The 20,226-nt window shown below is 50.8% G+C and overlaps 7 protein-coding genes across 7 annotated transcripts; 3 read left to right on the plus strand and 4 right to left on the minus strand.

Moving 5' to 3' along the window:
• Window positions 1-893: 893 nt before the first annotated feature.
• Window positions 894-1,965, minus strand: AKAW2_21316A (F-box protein; the record flags this gene model as incomplete). The annotated part of the gene is made up of 4 exons (XM_041686127.1): window positions 894-997; window positions 1,051-1,428; window positions 1,487-1,853; window positions 1,918-1,965. The coding sequence occupies 4 exons, from the start codon at window positions 1,963-1,965 to the stop codon at window positions 894-896; spliced, it is 897 nt and encodes a 298-aa protein (XP_041540142.1).
• Window positions 1,966-2,753: 788 nt separating this feature from the next.
• GAL7 (UDP-glucose:hexose-1-phosphate uridylyltransferase) lies at window positions 2,754-4,102 on the plus strand (the record flags this gene model as incomplete). Its single annotated transcript, XM_041686128.1, has 4 exons — window positions 2,754-2,854; window positions 2,936-3,120; window positions 3,181-3,946; window positions 4,000-4,102. The coding sequence occupies 4 exons, from the start codon at window positions 2,754-2,756 to the stop codon at window positions 4,100-4,102; spliced, it is 1,155 nt and encodes a 384-aa protein (XP_041540143.1).
• Window positions 4,103-4,806: 704 nt separating this feature from the next.
• ERG28 (Erg28 family protein) lies at window positions 4,807-5,481 on the minus strand (the record flags this gene model as incomplete). Its single annotated transcript, XM_041686129.1, has 2 exons — window positions 4,807-5,169; window positions 5,254-5,481. The coding sequence occupies 2 exons, from the start codon at window positions 5,479-5,481 to the stop codon at window positions 4,807-4,809; spliced, it is 591 nt and encodes a 196-aa protein (XP_041540144.1).
• A 123-nt stretch (window positions 5,482-5,604) lies between these two features.
• AKAW2_21319S (ketoreductase) lies at window positions 5,605-6,704 on the plus strand (the record flags this gene model as incomplete). Its single annotated transcript, XM_041686130.1, has 2 exons — window positions 5,605-5,781; window positions 5,841-6,704. The coding sequence occupies 2 exons, from the start codon at window positions 5,605-5,607 to the stop codon at window positions 6,702-6,704; spliced, it is 1,041 nt and encodes a 346-aa protein (XP_041540145.1).
• A 5,355-nt stretch (window positions 6,705-12,059) lies between these two features.
• Window positions 12,060-13,403, plus strand: HXT1 (sugar porter family MFS transporter; the record flags this gene model as incomplete). The annotated part of the gene is made up of 1 exon (XM_041686131.1): window positions 12,060-13,403. The coding sequence occupies one exon, from the start codon at window positions 12,060-12,062 to the stop codon at window positions 13,401-13,403; it is 1,344 nt and encodes a 447-aa protein (XP_041540146.1).
• Window positions 13,404-15,079: 1,676 nt separating this feature from the next.
• Window positions 15,080-17,390, minus strand: NOG1 (putative GTPase NOG1; the record flags this gene model as incomplete). The annotated part of the gene is made up of 5 exons (XM_041686132.1): window positions 15,080-15,121; window positions 15,183-16,876; window positions 16,965-17,066; window positions 17,176-17,284; window positions 17,370-17,390. 5 exons carry the CDS (start codon window positions 17,388-17,390, stop codon window positions 15,080-15,082), a joined length of 1,968 nt encoding a protein of 655 aa, XP_041540147.1.
• A 710-nt stretch (window positions 17,391-18,100) lies between these two features.
• AKAW2_21322A (polyamine acetyltransferase) lies at window positions 18,101-19,070 on the minus strand (the record flags this gene model as incomplete). Its single annotated transcript, XM_041686133.1, has 2 exons — window positions 18,101-18,601; window positions 18,675-19,070. The coding sequence occupies 2 exons, from the start codon at window positions 19,068-19,070 to the stop codon at window positions 18,101-18,103; spliced, it is 897 nt and encodes a 298-aa protein (XP_041540148.1).
• Window positions 19,071-20,226: the final 1,156 nt, after the last annotated feature.

Here is a 20,226-nt window from a genome sequence, read left to right on the forward strand (position 1 = left end):
ACCTGATTTATCTTCATCCCTGCAATCCTGTTTTCCCAAACTAGTAAGAACAACATTTACTTCCAGCGTTTCCATCCTCTAGAGGAGACTTATATGCTTCCTTACCTGGCACAAAATAGAGGCATTAATAATTAGTACTCCAGTAGCTAGCTATATTGACCACAGCAGTCATACCATGACCACAGGGTGAATTCATTGACAGTTTACAATCGAAGCTGATATATGTTTCCATAGCTGGAGTACTATATTGATAGTTTTATTCAGAGAAAGTAGCATACTAAGATGTAGATTTATTAGAACGGGTTACATGTGTTCTCTAACATCATCTTGATTACTTATCTCGAGAGTCCAACTGATTGATCCCTGCAATCTTGTTTTCCGGAAAACAAGATTGCAGGGATTCAAAAGCACTCTCGTGGGGGCGCTACGCGCTCCCAGGCTAGGAGATACTGAAATTGACCAATCGCCAAAATTTTAGATATGCCCGGCCGCTTAAGTCTCTGCGATAAACATTGGTAGTAGAGGTTGGAGACACAGACTTAAAGTAATCGTTGTATATGAATGTTTCGCGCATGCAACTAAATCATGATATCATAAGTGGTCCGGATCGAGAGAATGTCTACAATCTAGAGATAAGCTAACATCAAAGGGGAGTCTCGTTTTCGCTTGCGCCCTATGAAGGAAGTCAAAAAGCAAGAGTTTGAATGTCGCCTGACAAGTACATGCACATGACCATGGTTACCTACGGAGTAGTCGGCTCGGACACAGGACCTTGGGATTGCTCTTGAATGCATACCCTGCAAAAGAAACGCTATAGAAAAAAGACATACAAACATGCGCCTAGACCGAGATATCGGCCTCCATATCACTGACATGTCTATCCGTGAAAACCGCTATCTGAGAGTCGGGGTTATAACTACAGCTTTATAATAATTCTGCTGTTCCTCCTGTGACTTTTCCAGAGTCCGGAGTAAGCGAACAGCGCGTATATGTAATTCTAGCCGGCTGTTAGAGTGCGAATGTTAACAAGAGAACCCGAGACCACCATACCTTCAATCAACAATTCATAGCTCGTGAATTGGTCGTCGTCGCGATGGATGAGAATTGGCACATTTTGATTCATTAGCGGTTTTGCCTTGACCCGTACTTTAATCCCGACACTCTTGCTCTGATCAACCCATAGCATTTGCGAAGGCTCTGTACCATCTGGTACGAATTCACGGATTCGCTTCTCTTCATCTTTCAGCCAGTCGCGGAATACCCTGATTACCCCGTCCTCGACATTGTGTGCACTCAGGAGCAGATTTGTACCCGGCATGACCTTCACGATATTTACGACCACACATAACTGAGAAAAGTTTTCAGAGTTATCGAGGTTGATAGGGCGCGTGACAACCAAGTTGTCTCGGTCGGGGTCTTGCTCATCGTCTACCAAAATCAGAGACCTCGAGTCGTGATCGCTGTATCTGGGAACAGGGGCGCATACCTCTAAGGGGTACTAGCCTTGTTCCGCTCGATCTTTCTTCTACCGCGACTTCAGGGCGGAACCGAGCATACACCGAACTCAGTCTTCCCAGTTGCTGGGCCGTGTCGGGATTCTCATAAAGCGAACCACTCCTCCCGTTAAGTTGATCTAAACCATCGGTGTCAAGGTATGTGCAGAATACATGAGGCTCGGTTAGCTTTGAGCTCGGGTGAAAGCATTCTAGGATGAGTTTATATTCATGCAAAGGAGCGCCGATGAGCAGACGATAATGTAGGATCCGCAGGACGAGGGCGTGGAAGCGGCGGGAGACTGTCGCCCAAGAGATGAGGGATCGCGTCGAGAAGGAGGATAGAATTTGAGCGAGGACCTAAATTAACCATAGAAGCATCAGCGAGACACCTTCCCAATGATTGGAGATCGCATTATCGCACTTCGTTGGGGAGGGAGTAAAGGTGAAGCTTTGAATGGCCGTCGTCCATGTTCTGATCAACTGCGGGGAATATGTCTGAATCTCATATCTTCGCTCAAGCAACAAATGAACAGAACACGGTTCATACACAGCAGTAACAGCAGTTCAGTGGAGTCCAACTTAGGAGGGAAGTGACGTGACAAGGGTCAGATGATGCCAGCGCGAGCTTCTCCGGGGATGTGGAGGTTCGGTGATAACAGGCGATAAGGCTAGTTAGTGCCCCTCGTTTCCCCTGACGTCAAACGAATCGGCCCGAACGAAGGCGGGCAGCTGACTGTCTGGATTCGGGTAGCCGCGGGGAGAAAGAAAAGAAACCAGAGTCATTCTCGGCCCACCACCGCGTTGGTTTTAGTCAATAGTGGAGTATGCTTCATGTTCAATTCAACCGGTAGACATGCTGTACAGGTCGGTTGATTTAAACTTCTTGTAAAATGATCTATCAAAATGCAAGAATCCAAAGACGTGACTTAACAACTCAAACACATGGACGGATAAAAGATTGTAGCAGACAGGCACAATCATGCTTACAGTTGCAATTGCAGCAGCAAGAAAAGGGTCCAGGGCCTCCCCATGAATTTACCCGAGCAGCCGACCGGATGGCAGCTTTTTACCCCGTGCTGGTTCGGTGCCGAATCGCCATAATTTCCGGAGACCCCGCGACTAAGCCCCGCCGCCAGGGCCATCAGCCAACTTTTCTTTTCACGCAGTTTCTTCGCTCTTCTTCTTCTCTTTCTTTTTCCTTTCCTCTTGTAACAACGCTGCATCTTGCTTGCATAGACTATATACATTATCTCAACAATGGTTGAAAACGTTCTGGACGATATCTCTCATCGGAGATTTAATCCTCTTCGAGGATCCTACATTCTGGTCTCCCCGCATCGGACCAAGCGCCCCTGGCAGTAAGTTGGCCTGCTTCTGTCCAGCAGAAATAGACATGGACCCATTCAGAGAGGAGCAGTTGAGCTAAATGCTGCGACCAGAGGACAGCAGGAGAGCCCCTCTAAAACTACCTTGCCAACCTACGACCCCGCTTGCTATCTCTGCCCCGGAAACAAGCGCGCGCAGGGCGATACTAACCCCAAGTATGAGAAAACATTCGTCTTCGTAAACGACTACAGTGCGGTCAAGGAAGAACAAGCGCCGTATACCCCTGAAGGTGGCGAGGGTATGTTTCACCTGTAATATCAGGCCCAGCCAATGCGATACTAACAAATTTGGGGACCAGACCTTGAATCATTCTTTCTCAAGGCAGAGCCTGTCACCGGTAAATGCTATGTGCTTACCTTCTCTGCGGCCCACAACCTCACCTTGGCCGATCTTTCGCCTGCCGAGATCGCGCCTGTCATTGACGCTTGGACCGAGATTTACACTGCCCATTTGTCTCCAAAGTCGCCATTGGCTGCTGTAGCTCCAGCGACCACTCTGCCCCCTAACTCCCCGACCGCTAGCTTGACCAAGCCTAAGGAGCAGTATCGCTACATGCAGATCTTCGAGAACAAGGGTGCCGCCATGGGGTGCTCAAACCCTCATCCTCACGGTCAGGTCTGGACTACCAGCTCTTTGCCCGAAGAACCGGCTATGGAACTCGAGCAGCTGAAGAAGTACCGCCGGGAGAATGGTGGCAAGCACATGTTGGAAGCTTATGCTGCTCTCGAAAGCCGGAAACAGGAACGCGTGGTGTTTGAGAACGATGCCTTCCTAGTTGTCTGCCCCTGGTGGGCTGTCTGGCCTTTCGAGACCATGATTGTCAGCAAGACCCACAAGCGCGCCCTGGTCGACCTAAATAGCAGCGAGAAGGTACAGCTGGCGGAAGCCATTGCCGAAGTTACCAGACGGTACGACAACCTGTTCGAAACGCACTTCCCGTACAGCATGGGTATCCACCAGGCACCACTTGACGGAACCGAGGAGGAAATCGAGTCGTCATATCTTCACCTTCACTTCTATCCCCCGCTATTGCGCAGTGCCACTGTGCGCAAATTCTTGGTCGGGTGAGTTGTTTCCAACTATCACGTTACGGTAAAGGTTTGCTGATGAGTCATAGGTATGAAATGATGGGCGAGCCTCAGCGCGACATTACACCCGAGCAAGCGGCCGCGAGGTTGCGAGGCTGCGGAGGAGAGCTCTACAGGAAGAAGATGGACTAAGAACAGAGAATATTGGATTAAACTGGATTGGATGTTGTATACCTATGTGTTCTGACAGCAATGAATACCTGCGTTCGTGGGTCCATCGGACCAGTCCCGGCCGGCTTCTATGTTTCGGATATGTGTCGACTCCTGTCATACCCCTGCGAGAAAGGGAGCTAATCGTATATGCGTGTCTCATCACCCACGCGCCATTAATGACTTGCACCCTTACTTCAGCTCAGCCTCTATCCCTTGCCAGCTCCTGCATCATCATGATCGTCCTTTTCGATTTCCCCACAGCTCAGCTACATACTCCGTAGCATAACTCCGACCAGTGAACTGCTATGGAGCAGCTGAGCTGTGGGCTCGGCGTAACTTTACCTATCTAGAATTAACCTTAGGAGGTGAAACATGGTTCTCCTCTCACTGAATGAATCGCCCAATGTCGATTCTTTGTCTTCTACGTGCGCTGGTATTGGCTCGTGGGTATACTGGTCGGCCAGAACCGACACTTTAGTTCATCTTACGTAGAATACGCGGACTAGACCCCGTGCCTTGACCGAGCATAGATCTTCACAACTATTCCTTTGCCTTTTCATTACATTATTGATATGATCATAACCTAGCCGATCCATAGCTTGTCCCTGCGCTAAGAAATAGAGCATGCATCGAAAAGCAACCAGCCGCAAACCCGGCAAATTACAGTTAATATCCAGCCCAACCTAAGCAGCCAGATACGCCTCCCTCTGCGTCAACATCCAAACCAGCGTGGACGAAGCAACAATCAAAGGGCTAACGAAGCGACCCTTAAGCTGCGCACTACCGAAGCCCAACCACTCGCCGACAAAGTGTGCCAGGGCAATGCCAAAAGTCCAGAGCGCGAGATCATAGACAGCCGGGTTGTTGAGGTTGTAGGCGGCGTAAATGCGGACTACGGAGGAAAGGAAAGTCCATGTGCCGAAAGTCCGAGAAGAGAGGGCGTTGGTGTGCGGGCGACCTTCAGCAGTTTTTCCGTTGTAGAGATCTGCGGCATAGGACTCCGATCGGTAGGCTTGGATGCTGTTTGCGGCGGAGACGACGGAGACCTGAATGGAGAAAAAGTGGTCGGGTTAGCATGGGGTCGGTCCGGGGAACGGAAGTGTAGTTGTAAACAAATGGGGGGTTTGTACCAAGAAGAGCCATTTGGGCAGCAGACCCTCGAAGGGGGGGAGGTAGGAGAGAAGAGCGGCCATGATAACTATGCGAAGTTGTACTCCGGAGAGTTTGACAGAATTGGCTGCAGAGAGATAGAGTTGTGGAGGATCAATTGGTTGGGAAAGACTGATAATTGCGATGAGGATATTGCTTCTTTGGAGTGGCCGAGGTCTGTCCGCTTGGGGGGTCTTGGCACCGCCCATCCCCAACCATTATTCTGCCTTTATGATTGCTGCCGCATCTCCGTCCGTCTCCGGATTCTTCTTTCTGCAGCCAGCTTCCATCCCCACAATCTTCAATCGGCACGGGTTGAACAACAAGCAATCATGGAGTTTCTGACAAAGCATCTGGACTGTCTGTCCAACTTCCAGTTGAACCTGCAGCCTGGCTGGCAGACCGTGGGCGCCTCGGCTCTTCTCGCCGCTGGCAGCTTGTTCGTCGTCTCTCGCGCACTCGTTTTCGTCAGGGTCCTCTTGAGCTTGTTTGTGCTCCCTGGCAAGCCTGTATGTTGTCCCTCATAAATATCAATGGGAGAATATGTCGCTGATTTTCGTTCTTCCAGCTCCGCTCCTTCGGCCCTAAGGGCAGCTGGGCCGTGGTCACAGGTGCCTCCGATGGACTCGGCAAGGAATTTGCTCTTCAGCTCGCCCGCGCTGACTTCAACATCCTCCTCGTTTCCCGTACCGCCTCCAAGCTCGATACCCTTTCCAATGAGATCACATCCAAGTTCCCGTCCGTGCAGACCAAGACCCTGGCGATGGACTTCGCCCGCAACGACGACAGCGACTACGAGAAGCTGAAGGAACTGGTGGACGAATTGGACGTGTCCGTTCTGGTCAACAACGTTGGAAAGAGTCACAGCATCCCTACTCCCTTCGCTCTGACTCCCGAGGATGAGATGACTGATATCGTGACCATCAACTGCCTGGGTACCTTGCGGGCAACCCAGCTGGTCGTTCCGGGTATGATGCAGCGCAAGCGCGGATTGGTCTTGACTATGGGCTCGTTCGGTGGACTTCTCCCCACCCCTCTTCTGGCTACCTACTCCGGCAGCAAGGCTTTCCTGCAGCAATGGTCCACTTCCCTTGGTTCGGAACTCGAGCCCTACGGAATTACTGTCGAGTTGGTCCAGGCCTACCTTATTACCTCTGCTATGTCCAAGATCCGCCGGACTAGTGCTACGATCCCCGACCCCCGCTCATTCGTGAAGTCGGTCTTGACTAAGATCGGCCGCAATGGCGGATCTCCCACGTACGCGTACAGCTCTTCCCCCTACTGGAGCCACGGATTGATGGCCTGGTTCTTGACCTGCGTTACCGGGACCATGGGCAAGATTGTCGTTGGCCAGAACAAGGGCATGCACGAGTCTATCCGGAAGCGTGCTCTGCGCAAGGCCGAGCGCGAGAAGGGCAAGAAGAGCACCTAAGGTGCTTGGCAGTCGCTTCTAGATGATGACTCACGTGCGTTTGCCGATCAACCTGGGGTAAGGGGGGAGAGATAAAGTAAGGAACGAAAATGGAAGTATGGAGAAGAACGAGCCGGTGGGGGAGAGTGTCTGTGTGTGAACTGAACCCTGAGCTGAATCTGAATCCACTGGGGGACGTGTGGCGAACGAAGAGTCTCGGAGTTCGGTGAAAGGTGCATGCAGCTATGGAGCCAGATCGAAGACCGTCCAGATAGGAGCGGGCCGCATCTTATCTTCAACGGAGGGCACAGGTCCGGATGGACCTTACCTTTTACAAAGTACTCTACTAACCTACACGTGGTGTGTGGTGTCTGTCGACAGGGCCAATCAAACCTCCGACCAGGGGGTTGGTGACTACGCAATCCATGATCGACAGCACCAAAGATGAGATGATATACTATGTTTAGCAGAAACAGATAGCATAAAGTACGGATTAATCTAATAATGTGGAAGGGGAAGACCCTCGCTTCGCAGTTACCTCGGTGCTCTTTATCTTACGATCTAAGGTATAGTCTCCGCTAAATCTGTCCAATGCGCACTACAGAGCGTGATCCAGTGCAAAGCAATGCAATGCAGTGCAGATATGCAAATATCCACCGAGATCTCGGAGTTCGGAACCTGCACATCCCAAAGCATAACTGACCTGAACTCAATCGGGCTGGACCAGATGGATGGGGGGGCCATCTGGTCGGTGAATAAATCTTGTGTCTTGTGTCTCGGTTTTCTCTTTCTCTGATGACTTGCAGATAAGGGTGAAGAGGGACCCTGTGGGACTGCGACAGTGCTACACTACCGAGCTGAGGAGAATTTCCTGCATGGATAGTTGCAGCACTAGGAGTAAATAGGTTTCTTCACTCGGAGAATAGAATGGCGTGCGATAAATCCTCCGTAGGGGAGGAGGAGACTCGGAAAGAAGAGGAGTCTTATATATAGAACAGCTTAGGTGGTCCTGGAACGTGGTACAGACGATCAGATAGATAAGTAGATCACCTCCCACATTTGCTTTTGATGAATAGTAGTATCTATTGAAGCTTAGCCAGGCACGTTGACTGTCAAGATTAGTGGTCTAGTTAGTTCCAAGGTTTTCAGAGGTAAACTACTACGTAGATAGAAGCAGTCAAAAAGTGACCAAAAGACGAAGAGAGAGAGGAAGCCGAATGATATCATGATCCTCAGCTTGCGGCTCTCTTTGCCAAGTACTTGAGCTTGGTAGGGTAGTCTAACTGACATCTACCCATACAATAATACTTACCAACCCAACATAACATCCATTCCACAAACACCACACCACATGACACAATCCCTCCATCCATCCATCCTCATGACCCTATTCAAGCTTCCCACTATCACCACCACCACCACCAGAAAGAACAACAACCAGCCCTGGCAACGTCCCATCGCACCGTCACCTCAAAAACTCTTCACAAAATCCCCGACAGCACTTCCTACCTAATCAATCCTCTTACTAATAACCAAAAACCCACACCCCTCTCCCCTCTCATAGGCCAATTCCACCCAAAGATTCCATGCATGGGTCGACCCGACCCCTGTTCCTGAAAAGTCTAGACCCTAGCAAGGAAAAAGAAGAGAGCTGGTACGACTTACGGTGGCCACTACTTCTTGTTCCGAGTCCAGCTAGCAGCTCCCGAAGCAGCATCATGCAGCGGAGAAAACCAACCTACCCGCCCTCTCACACAACATATTGCAACATCCCATCCCGCTGTGGCTAAAAGTATGTAGTAGTACTACTACTATTATGGTTTTGATTCACGGGAGTAACTCTTTTCCATTATTTTGTTTGCTGTTGGAGAACAAGTAAGTAGGTAGGTAGGTAGTAGAATCTGGGATGAGGCAATTACGTCAGGTGTGGTGTGTTGTCTGAGGTGGTGAAACGCTGGCTGGTGGAACCTGCTACCTACCTACGCTGTTTACTTACCTTTCTTGGGAGGGAAGATTTTTTCTTTTTTTCTTCGGTGGCTTTGTTGAGTAGATAGTGGGACGGACGGGATGGGTCGAAGAGGCTTTTTCTTTTCATTCTTTGTTTTTTCTTTCTGGTTAGGTCAATTTAGGTTAGGTTTGGGTATTGACAGGGTTGGTTGGTTGGCTGGCTTTTCCTCGGGCTCGGTGAGTGGGTTGCGTGATGCTCTCTGTCAGTGTCTCTCGCTTTCGGGATACTACGTAGGCTGAGATGCCGGGATTGTGTGGTCGGGTTGCATTATTACTCTTGTGGTTGTTGTTATATTTTACTGTGGGAGTGCATATAATGCTCTTGTTACGTCCTGACGATGTTCCTGATGTTCTATTATCTGGGTTTACAATGTGAGCTTGAGGGTAGACAGCAAGCAACATCTCTCTCTTGCGGCATTACGGCATGCCGAACCCGACCTAACGGAGGAGAGTGAAACCTCACCGGAAGCCGAAAAGGTCATCGATTGCAGGCCGGTCAAGTTCCGACCGAATCCGTGGTAAGGCAGGGAGATCTCTGATAGGCTGGGTGGTTCGAGTCAGGCTATATGAGCTCCAGCTGAAGCTGGACCTGAGCACCGACGTGCACGAGGGGTTGTGGTTGGATGAAAATTTTCGCTGGTGGAGAGGATCAGCCAACGCTAAACAGAAGATCCACAGGCCCGGTGAGCTCCAAACGGGAAGGGACGAGAAGTGGTGCGTAGTTAGCGTGAGATATCGGCACACCGAAGGCAGTTGGATGGACAGGCATCCCGAAACCGAGAGGGTCGGCGGATGGCCGAAGTGCTCGGGATGGACGACGGTGAGACTGGAAGTGGTCTCGGTGAGCAAGGTTGGCCGCTTAGGTGTCATGTACTTATCAGCGACGGTCGCTGCTTATGATGATATTTAGATTGATGGTTAAAATTTCTCCCTCTTGCATCTGCATTGTCGGAGGAGATTATACTTCCCACCCTCCTTCAATTTCTCCTCCTTCCCTTTGCCCGCTGACGGTCGGGCAAAAAGTGAGAAAGCATGTGTTCGTGAGAGTTCGGGATCGGCCAAGAGCCAAGAAGGGATTATCCCAACGCATGCAGAGTCAAAATTAGAATTTTCTAAAAGAAAAAAATTTCTTTCGTGGTTGGACCCACTTGGCGCCCGGTGATCTCCCTCGTTTGGGCTTGAGATTGCGTCGGAACCGGCAACTTTACTACGACTGAGCTCTTTTTTCTCGGTGGCTCAGGGGCTGATCTGAAGGAAGGGAGAGGAAAATTTTTTCCTGCTAAATTTGACAGACAGGTAATGGAAACGAAGAAGATTCCAGGAACGTAGTGGATCATAAATGAATGCTCGTCAACAATGCTTTGTTCAGCAGGCTGAGGTTCCAGGAGGGTTCTGACTAAGGATGTTGCATGGCTGCGGGAGGCAGGGCGATAGTAATATTAGACTGCGTTAATATTATGCAGGCGTGGCTTTTCTTACTGCACCCGGCCATCACTTGAATCAAGGGAGGGTGGAGATCAGCCCATGTCGCCCCCCTCCTTCCAAACAAACAATCCATTGATTCATTTCGTCAAGATACTTCCCTTCCCTTCCATTCTGTGACACGGAATGGCCGGAGACAGCGATGTTTTAGCCACTGGGATTGCAGTATGTGGTGGTCTTCGGGTAACGTCAACATGTCAATGAGATCCATGATGCAAACCGTTATGGTTGTACGTAAATTGTTTTTGTCTCGTGACGGGAATTTGGTCTGCCAACCCGACAACAGCCGCATCATCATAATTAATGTTTTAGATTATGATTCGGTCGAAGGAGGACTCGGTACCATTCAACCATCCATCATCGTCATCATCAGCAGCAGCCGCCATCATGATCAAGATGAAAACCTTTTCTTCAGGATCAGTGTCACGGTCACAGTGTGGCAATACAGTCTGTGTAGCCGATCTGGAGACATTTTACTCCGTACAAGGATTGAAGATATCATGATGGATGACAAACTCATCATCATCACCATCATTATCATCATCACAATAAAGCTGTATACAAAGAGTATAGTACGTAGTTAGTATGTATGTATGGATGTATGTATGTATTTACGGGGTATACAGAATGTGTAGAAGAATCAGTCAGGATTCGGAAGGCACGACTCAAGAATCTACCGAAAGAGGCAAGAATGTTGGTAACAGAATAACAGCAGAAAGCAAAAGCAGGTGATGCCCTCGTGACCTGCCCGCATCCATCTTCAATTCCTCCCGTCAGGAACTCCAGCTTCTATCCACTCCATTCCTTCCTTAGCGTTACTCCATCCAATCTCCAGTCTTCTCTCCATCTCGGTTCGTCTCCATCCGCTTTTTCTCCGCTGGCGAAAACGGATTCCCCCCGATTCAGGTACTCACCGTCCACATCTCCCCGTTTGTCGTAGCCTGCTCCGGCTCTCTCCAGACACTCTCTCCACTCTCTCCCCACTCCAAGACACGCTCTCGAAGCATCCAATGAACTCTCCGCCCCCTAGCTTCCGAATCTCCCACCTCGTTCGCCTGTCTTCGGGCCCTTGAGATCTGGGCCCCCGTTTTTTCTTGCCATGGTCCTACCCCGAGGATGGGGTCCCTCCAATCCCTGGGATGGAGGCGAATTGCCGACGGATGGAGCGTCAAATTCTTTCACTTCCATTTTAGTGGCATTCACTCGTTGACGCCGTCATACTTACCGATTTCATCCTTGTGTGCGGCCCTCTTCCCCCCCCTCTCCCCTCCTCTCCCCCTCTGCCCGGACCCCATATATATCCCTCCATCTCCCCCGGGTCTGTCAGCCCTTTGGATGTCTTTCACTTCCATCAATCTTTTCTTTTTCCCATCTTCCCATCCCTGGCAGAGGATTCCGCTTTGAATGAATCCATCGGCAACATGGGTGTCTCTAATATGATGTCCCGCTTCAAGCCTCAGGCGGACCACTCTGAGTCCTCCACAGAGGCTCCTACTCCTGCTCGCTCCAACTCCGCCGTCGAGAAGGACCATGTCATGCTCGATGACAGTCCCGTCAAGTACCTGACTTGGCGCTCCTTCATCCTGGGTGTCGTCGTGTCCATGGGTGGTTTCATCTTCGGTTACTCTACTGGTATGGGGACATCTATTTTCTACAGAAGGGCACACTTCGGTTGCTAACCTTCATCCACTATCCAGGTCAAATCTCTGGTTTCGAGACTATGGATGACTTCCTCCGCCGTTTCGGTGAGGAGCAAGCTGATGGCTCTTATGCCTTCAGCAACGTCCGTAGTGGTCTCATCGTCGGTCTGGTAAGTGGCATACAACATCCTGGACTGTCCATGGAGACCAACCCGACTAACAATCTCTTCAGCTGTGTATCGGTACTATGATTGGTGCCCTGGTTGCTGCTCCTATTGCGGACCGCATGGGCCGCAAGCTCTCCATCTGTCTCTGGTCTATCATTCACATTGTCGGTATCATCATTCAGATTGCCACCGACTCCAACTGGGTTCAGGTCGCTATGGGTCGTTGGGTTGCCGGTCTGGGTGTTGGTGCCCTCTCCAGCATTGTCCCCATGTACCAGAGTGAATCTGCTCCCCGTCAGGTCCGTGGTGCCATGGTCAGTGCCTTCCAGCTGTTCGTCGCCTTCGGTATCTTCATCTCCTACATCATCAACTTTGGTACCGAGAGAATCCAGTCGACTGCTTCCTGGCGTATCACCATGGGCATTGGCTTTGCCTGGCCCTTGATTCTGGCCGTCGGCTCTCTCTTCCTGCCCGAGTCTCCTCGTTTCGCCTACCGCCATGGCCGTATCGATGAGGCCCGTGAGGTTATGTGCAAGCTCTACGGTGTCGGCCCCAACCACCGCTGCATTGCCCAGGAGATGAAGGACATGAAGGACAAGCTCGACGAGGAGAAGGCCGCTGGCCAGGCTGCCTGGCACGAGCTGTTCACCGGCCCTCGCATGTTCTATCGTACCCTGCTCGGTATTGCTCTGCAGTCCCTCCAGCAGCTGACCGGTGCCAATTTCATCTTCTACTACGGTAACAGTATCTTCACCTCCACTGGTCTGAGCAACAGCTACGTCACTCAGATCATTTTGGGTGCTGTCAACTTCGGTATGACCCTGCCCGGTCTGTACGTCGTCGAGCACTTTGGTCGTCGTAACAGTCTGATGGTCGGTGCCGCCTGGATGTTCATCTGTTTCATGATCTGGGCTTCCGTTGGTCACTTCGCTCTGGATCTCGCCGACCCTCAGGCCACTCCTGCCGCTGGTAAGGCCATGATCATCTTCACCTGCTTCTTCATCGTTGGTTTCGCCACCACCTGGGGTCCTATTGTCTGGGCCATCTGTGGTGAGATGTACCCCGCCCGCTACCGTGCTCTCTGCATTGGAATTGCCACCGCTGCCAACTGGACCTGGAACTTCCTCATCTCCTTCTTCACCCCCTTCATCTCTAGCTCCATTGACTTCGCCTACGGCTACGTCTTTGCTGGATGCTGTTTCGCCGCCATCTTCGTTGTCTTCTTCTTTGTCAACGAGACCCAGGGTCGCACTCTCGAGGAGGTCGACACCATGTACGTGCTCCACGTCAAGCCCTGGCAGAGTGCCAGCTGGGTTCCCCCGGAGGGTATTGTCCAGGACATGCACCGTCCCCCTTCCTCTTCCAAGCAGGAGGGTCAGGCTGAGATGGCTGAGCACACTGAGCCCACTGAGCTCCGCGAGTAAGCCACTCGCGCTCGCGAACTCATTTTGCTCGTTGTTCTTTACATTGAACCTGCATCTAAAGCTTTGATTTATTTAATTGCATGATTGCTCTTTGCATTGCATTTGCTATCTAGCTATCATCGGCATGAAAGCGTCCACGCACGCAATGTTTGAATGGCTTGACTCATCGGAAAGGACATGGTTGGGAACTACATCGGCGTTTGGTGATACCTGCAACTGCATACATCTGTTGACGTTGATTTTTTTGAGGTTATTGAGAAACGATTAATACAAGTACATATGAACCTTAAACTGTGATCCAGTAGATTTTTCACTCGTCTTAGTAATGTAGTAAAATAGACAGTAACGTGCCCAAACTGATCAGTGCACTCATTATCCGACCATCTCCATACACGGAATAGCGTCCTCCACACCCACTTCCTCGGTGTCAATACGAAGTCAGGAACGGCTTTACACAGCGGGTCCGGGGTACCCTCATTTTCTACTGACCTTCTAGAAGAATTCCAGAAAACACATAGAACAACACCTACTACAAGCACGTGCACATTCCCCAGCTATAAGTAGATACTTTCTTTCTATGTTCATTACACGACTCAAAGTATATACATCGCTTTAGTCCTCTCACTCACCTAGGTACTCACTAGTCAGCAAATAATAGCTAGCAGCTAGCACATACTACCAGCAAAGCAACCAACCCACGAACCACTCACTCACTGAATAATAATAACATGAATAGTACCTATCCAGCATCTTACTCGGTTGAAGTGAGTAAGTAGCATTCATTATCATCCATCCATAGTAATGACACGGAAGTCATCTTCTTCGTGAATCTGTTCGCCTTTGCCATGAGGATAGTATCTTTGTGTGCAAGTGCTTGTGGAATACTGGAGTTAGTAGGGAGATGGATATGATTATGATGAGTTGGTACTTGAAGAAAAATGATCAGTAAGTGTTTTTTCATCTTACTTGACTTGTTTGTTTGTGTTTGGGGTACTAGGACTGGGTCTTTGTTGGTGTATGTGTATGTTTTGAATTTGAACTGTTGGTTGTTTGGGTTTGGTGGGTTGGGATGGGAAGGAAGGGAGTATGGAAGTTGTTAAATAGGGATGGACGAAGAGGTGGTGGTAGTTGATCAACCAGTCAGTAGTAAGTAGTAAGAGAAGCCATGTACTTAGCAGAGGGGAGGAGGGGGTGAAGGTTTAGATCACCTCCTTATACTTTAAGACAATGAAGTGGTCTTCTTTTCTTGCCCAAATAAGTCGCTTTGCTAGATTAAGTCATCGAGGCATTAGTGAACTACTACCATGAGCCCATCATATCTTCTTACTACTCCTCGTGTTAACTTGCTACGTTGGAAACACATATGATAACTGTATGAATAGTATGCCAGTGAATCGCATTCATCATACTTCTATAGACAGTCTACTTCCTTCACCACAACACAAAGCACAACTAAACTCTTCAGCAACATAACAATCGATTCGCGGGAATAAACCCCAGGTATTCAGGAGAAGACTATATTCATCCAAACGAAAAGGAAGAAGACGACAAAAGGAAACACCCCCAACGCCCTTTTTTGGAACACCCATGTTTCATGACCACTATGTGTATCGAGTACTGTATTAAGAAGAAGGGACTTCGTCTCGTCATCGACCGTCCAAATCCGGACGATGCCTTTACCGACGCTGGGTCTTGCCGATGGTACGCTTTCCGGTGAACTGAAAGACACGTTAGTATATCAGATTGGAAGTGATGATATAGACGGAGGATAGAACTTACCAAGTGCTTGGGCAAAGAGGCAGTCGTGTGACGATCGGCCTCTCCCGCTCTTGCCATCCGGTTCATCTTCTTCTGTCCCAACTTGGCCAGGCGCTCGGCCTTGGTGCGTGCCAACTCGTCGACAACACCATCGTTGCGACGGTCTGTCGCCGCCTGGCTGCGGAGACGGCCCTTGGCCTTGGCGATGGCCTGGCGCGGGTCCGACATGTCGACATCCATAGCATCGTCCATGTCCACGTCGCGGGTGGTCGTGCGACCACGGACCTGGCTGTGGGAACGGGCGCGGGAGGAGGCAGCGTCCACATCGTAACCAGCCGCATCCAGAGCATCCGACATCTGGGACAACTTCTTGGCCTTGGCGCTGCGAGGAATTTGCGCCCGGTTCTTGAGGGACTTGCGCATCTTGGCGTCGTTGCGCATCAGGGTGCGCTTCTCGCGGATCAGATCCGCCTTCATACGGGTATCGGCATCCTCCACGTCTTCGACACTGTGGTCGGACTCGTAGTAGCCATCGGCTTCCAGCTTCTCCTCCTCTTCCTCCAGGGCAGCCAGCTTGGCCTCGATCTCGGGGTCGACAAAGTCGTAGATGTTCTTGCCGTTCCAGACCTCGGGAATCTTGTCGTGCTTCCACTCGTCGTCGGCCAGATCGTAGGTCTTCTTGAGGTCGATGTTGTAGACACCAGCACCACCGTTCTCCTCCTCGAGATCCCTCTCCAGTCTGCGGCGGTTGGGGTCGTCCTTGTCGTACTTCTTGAGCGTCTTGACAGCCTCAGGAATGAAGGTCTCGCGCTGCACACCGCCCATGGGCTGAGCAACGTGGATACGGGCAAGGACGTCACCCAGACGACCACCAGGGGTACCGGCGTTGTTGGTTCCGGACTTGAGTTTCTGAGCCACACGCTCGGCGAGGAGCTTGTCACAGGCGGCGTTCTTGACAGCAGTCACACCCTCGGTGGTGGTGCAAGACAACTGCAGAAGTTCAACATCACCCGACTTGAGGACGTTCTGGAGCTCTTGCTGGTATTCGGGCTCCAAGTCCTCAGGGCGTCTCACATCGATCTTGTTCACAACAAGGAAAACGATCTTGTTGGCGAAAAGAGGCTTGATGCTGTGGAAGAGCTTAATCTGATCGCCAACGGAGTACCCGCACTGCTCGGACAGATCCATGAAGTACATGACCGCGGACCGAAGATGGGCAATGGCGGTGATGGACTGCATTTCGATCGTGTTCATCTCCTCAAGAGGGTGGTCCAAAATACCGGGGGTATCGATGGCCTGGAAACGCAGGTACTTGTAGTCAAAGTGACCGACGAACAGACTCTTGGTGGTGAAAGCATAGGGCTGAACGTCGACGTCGGCACGGGTGATGCTGCGCAGGAAGCTGGACTTTCCGACGTTGGGGTAACCGCAGATCAGGAGGGTGCGGGTGTTGGGGTCGATCGAGGGCAGACGACCCAAGTGCTGACGGACCTGCTCAAGGTAGACAAGGGGGTCCTTGAGACGCTTGCAGATGGTGGCCATACGACCAAGGGCAGCGCGCTTGAGCTGCTTGCACTGGAACAGAGACTGAGCATACTTGATCAGGCGGACGTAGTCGCGGGAGACCGTTTCGATAAGATGCTTAGCAGTCGAAACCTGACCCAGGGCGATTCTGAAGTGGTCGGCATCGTAGAGGGTGTTCATCAAATCCTTGTCTGGGAAATTGTCAGAATATGTCGTTGACCGAGAAACAGCGAAAGAGATAGTGGGGTTTGGAGCTCTGAGAGCAGGCAGGCGACTTACGGAAAGGATGAATATCTTGCAGTCTGGGGAATCCATCAAGGATAGCCTGGAACTTTTCGCAGAAAGTCTCCTGGGTGTATTTGACCTTTCTGGTGTAGAAGCCTGTGGGCAGAGAAGAATTTTAATTAGTTCAGCCCGAATATTTCTGATTTGCCGCTTTTGGAGCAAAGCTTGTGCATCCCGCACCAACGGCGAAGGAACCAAGACATACCGCGAATACGACTGATGTTGAACCCAGCACGGATCTGGGTAGGGAGCTGTCGCTGAGTGCGACTGAGGACGATGTCCAGGAATTCCTGGCTCGTGGGCACAGGAGCGATCTAATCAAGCGGTGAAAAAGAGACGTCAGATCGAATGTTTTTGCGACCGGTTTGGCTTGTTCGGGAATCAACGAGGAGCACTCACATCTTTCCACGTCGTCTTCATGATGGGCACCGGGGATGGAGTCGGAACAGCAGGCGACTCTTGAACAAAAACCCCGTGGTTAGTAAAGAAGAGGTGGACAAGCGCAAATCTGCGTTGGAGCGATAAAAGAAAAAAAAATATTCCGGGCGGTCGGAGGCAGATTTTGGCGGGCGGTGAGCGCTGGACTAATGTGGGGAAACTTTCCCCCCTTTGGAAGTCTCTCGGACTTGCTTCTAGGCGAGGCGGCCAGCCAGCCAGCAGCTGTTGGGTACTTACGCATATTAGTACAAGATTATAACTTATATTGTATGACTTATGTCTTAATTCTTCGAACCATGTCTATACCATATATTCATTTACACTGACTACCGGGGACTATGATACAAATATGCCTGCCCTGACCAAACCATCCCGTGGTGCTTCAATCCGGCCATCATAATACCAGCATCATCATCGGTCCCTAAACCCTCGTAGCCCGACAAACGCCGTTGCTTTTTATCATGAACCCACCAGTAAGACCGAATCCTGTGTAATCCATAGCATGCGTCATATAAAATGGGGTAGTGTGAAAAAAGATCAAGAGAAACGAACAAAACGTGAGAAATCGAAGACGACATAAGGGGGAGGGACCAAAAAAGAAAACCACAACACCATGCCCCAGAGATGCAGTAGCATTAAAGAACAGGCCCACGAGCGCTTACTCCTTGGCGAACTCGAAGATCTGTGGACTGTCAGCTTCGGTCTTTATGCAACCAAATATGTGCCGAAAAAGAACTTACCATGTTCACCCAGCCACCACCGCCAAACTGGCAGTTGCTAGGACCGCGGTTCTCAAAACCAAAAGACTGATAATAAGGCACCAAGGGGCCATGCGCAATGATGGAAATGCGATCGGCGATTTGCGCATCCTTGATCCGCTGAATGTATGCCTTCATCAATGTGCTGCCAACTTGCTTGCCCTGATGTTCCGGCAGCACAGCAAGAGAGTGGATGGCAATCGTGCTGCCGTACTCGTCATGACCGACGGTCTCTCCGTCCACCACAGTCATGCGCTCTTCCTGCCACTTCGCTGGTAGCTCCATAGACTTATCTGTCACCACAGTGTTCGAGGTTCTCGTGGCGACGACGTGCCCCACCAATGTCGGGCGAGGCTTAGGCTCGCCCTCACCGAGGATTGGAAGAGTAAACAAGCCGAGACATAATTCCGGGCATCTGCTCAGGCGATAACGAAACTGTGAACCCAATTAGCCCAAGCTCCACCAAAATTGGTTGACTGGCGCATAGCATCCAGCACCTCATTCATACCTTTTCGCGCGAGCAGCGCTCGTGTTCAGGGAACGCCTCCTCGACCTTGACGCAATCTTCCACGTTCGACTCGGTAAGAACCTGCACAAACGGGTGCAATTCGTCCAACTTTGTGCGTTGGTGGACGGGCGGGCGGCGGAACCAGTAAGGGTACTCGTTGATATCGTCATGGTCCACGGCGACATATTCCCCTTCGACTTCTTCCTCTTCGTCATCGTCATCCTCTTCAATCTCAGCCTCCCCTAGAGGCTGGCCATCGGCGTATGAGAACTCTGCGCGCTCCGCGCGGCGGGACAGGTCGCTGGCGGTAGCAGGCAAGTCGAAGCCTTCCGCATTTGATAACGGCTTGAGCCCGTTAATGGGTTCCTGGTAGTGAGAATTGGCCTGGTCGGACATGATGTAGGTATTCACGCGAGTTGAGGAGTAGTGGGGCAGTGTGAAAAGTGATGGCGCAACACTCGGGCCAGGGAGAAAGAAAAAACGAAGGGTGAAAAGAAAGGCAACGTGACAAGGACAGAATCGAGGCCGAGGGTTGACCGGAAGGTAAAAAGACGGGACGAAAAAGGGAATCGAGGGGTACGACGTGCTCGGGAAAGCCTAGAAAACCGGGTGGGGATCGATTTAGTTTAATGCGGCCGATAAGCCTGAAGCTCAAGTACTAGAGGAGAGGTGGAGATGGGAAGAAGTTTCAAGCAGGCAGGAACTGAGTTAATGACTCGAGCTGGGCAGGCGTTAAGGAGAAACCGGGGGGAGCCTTTCTGGAACGCGCACAAGGGAGATCAATCAGTCGCGCAGGCAGAGTTTGTGTGCGATTGAGATTGCATTGAGCGAGGGGGTGGGTTTGATTTGATTTGGTTTGGTTTGCCACACGCGGAGGGAATGCGACAGATCTCCGTCAGGAGTGATTGGCTGGGGGTGGAGAGTGTCTCGATTGATTGAATGAAGGACTGTCTTCTTCCCCAGACCTAAAATCCGATGCCAATTCTCTCTTCGTCGCTTGGAGTAACTCTGATGGCTGATTCTTCTTTTCTCGCCCATCTACATGCCTTGATACCCTAAGTTCATTTCCCGTGAGGACCTTCAGTTCCAACATTACAACAGGGAAGCGGGGCAGCAGCACATTGACCTTCAGCTGGCAGTGCGAGATGAGCGGGCAATACCGGACAGGTACTGATAAAGGCTCCTGCAGGTCATGGCGGTACGGTATCATTACGCGTCCATGCGCTCGTGCAATGCAACTTTGATGACTTGTAATTGGCTGGCCCCATTGATGGGGGCCACGTTACCGTGGAGGTTACCGATACGTACCTATTTGGACTGAGTCTTTGAATGTTCCTCTCTTGTACCTCAACCTATCACTTGTAGCCTTGTGAGATATCCATGTTTTCCTATAATAGTAATTCTGCACAGATCTATTTTGCCATGCTGGACAACATCTAGAGTTGGTCAATGGAGTAACTGGCTGTGCACTTACTGTCTTTGACCCTTCTGCTTTCTCCAACCATGGCATCATCATGCATTGAATGCAACGTTGGATGTCCTCCGACACGAG

The sequence above is a fragment of the Aspergillus luchuensis genome, chromosome 2 (genome assembly GCF_016861625.1).
Source record: "Aspergillus luchuensis IFO 4308 DNA, chromosome 2, nearly complete sequence".
NCBI classification, from domain to species: Eukaryota; Fungi; Ascomycota; class Eurotiomycetes; order Eurotiales; family Aspergillaceae; genus Aspergillus; species Aspergillus luchuensis.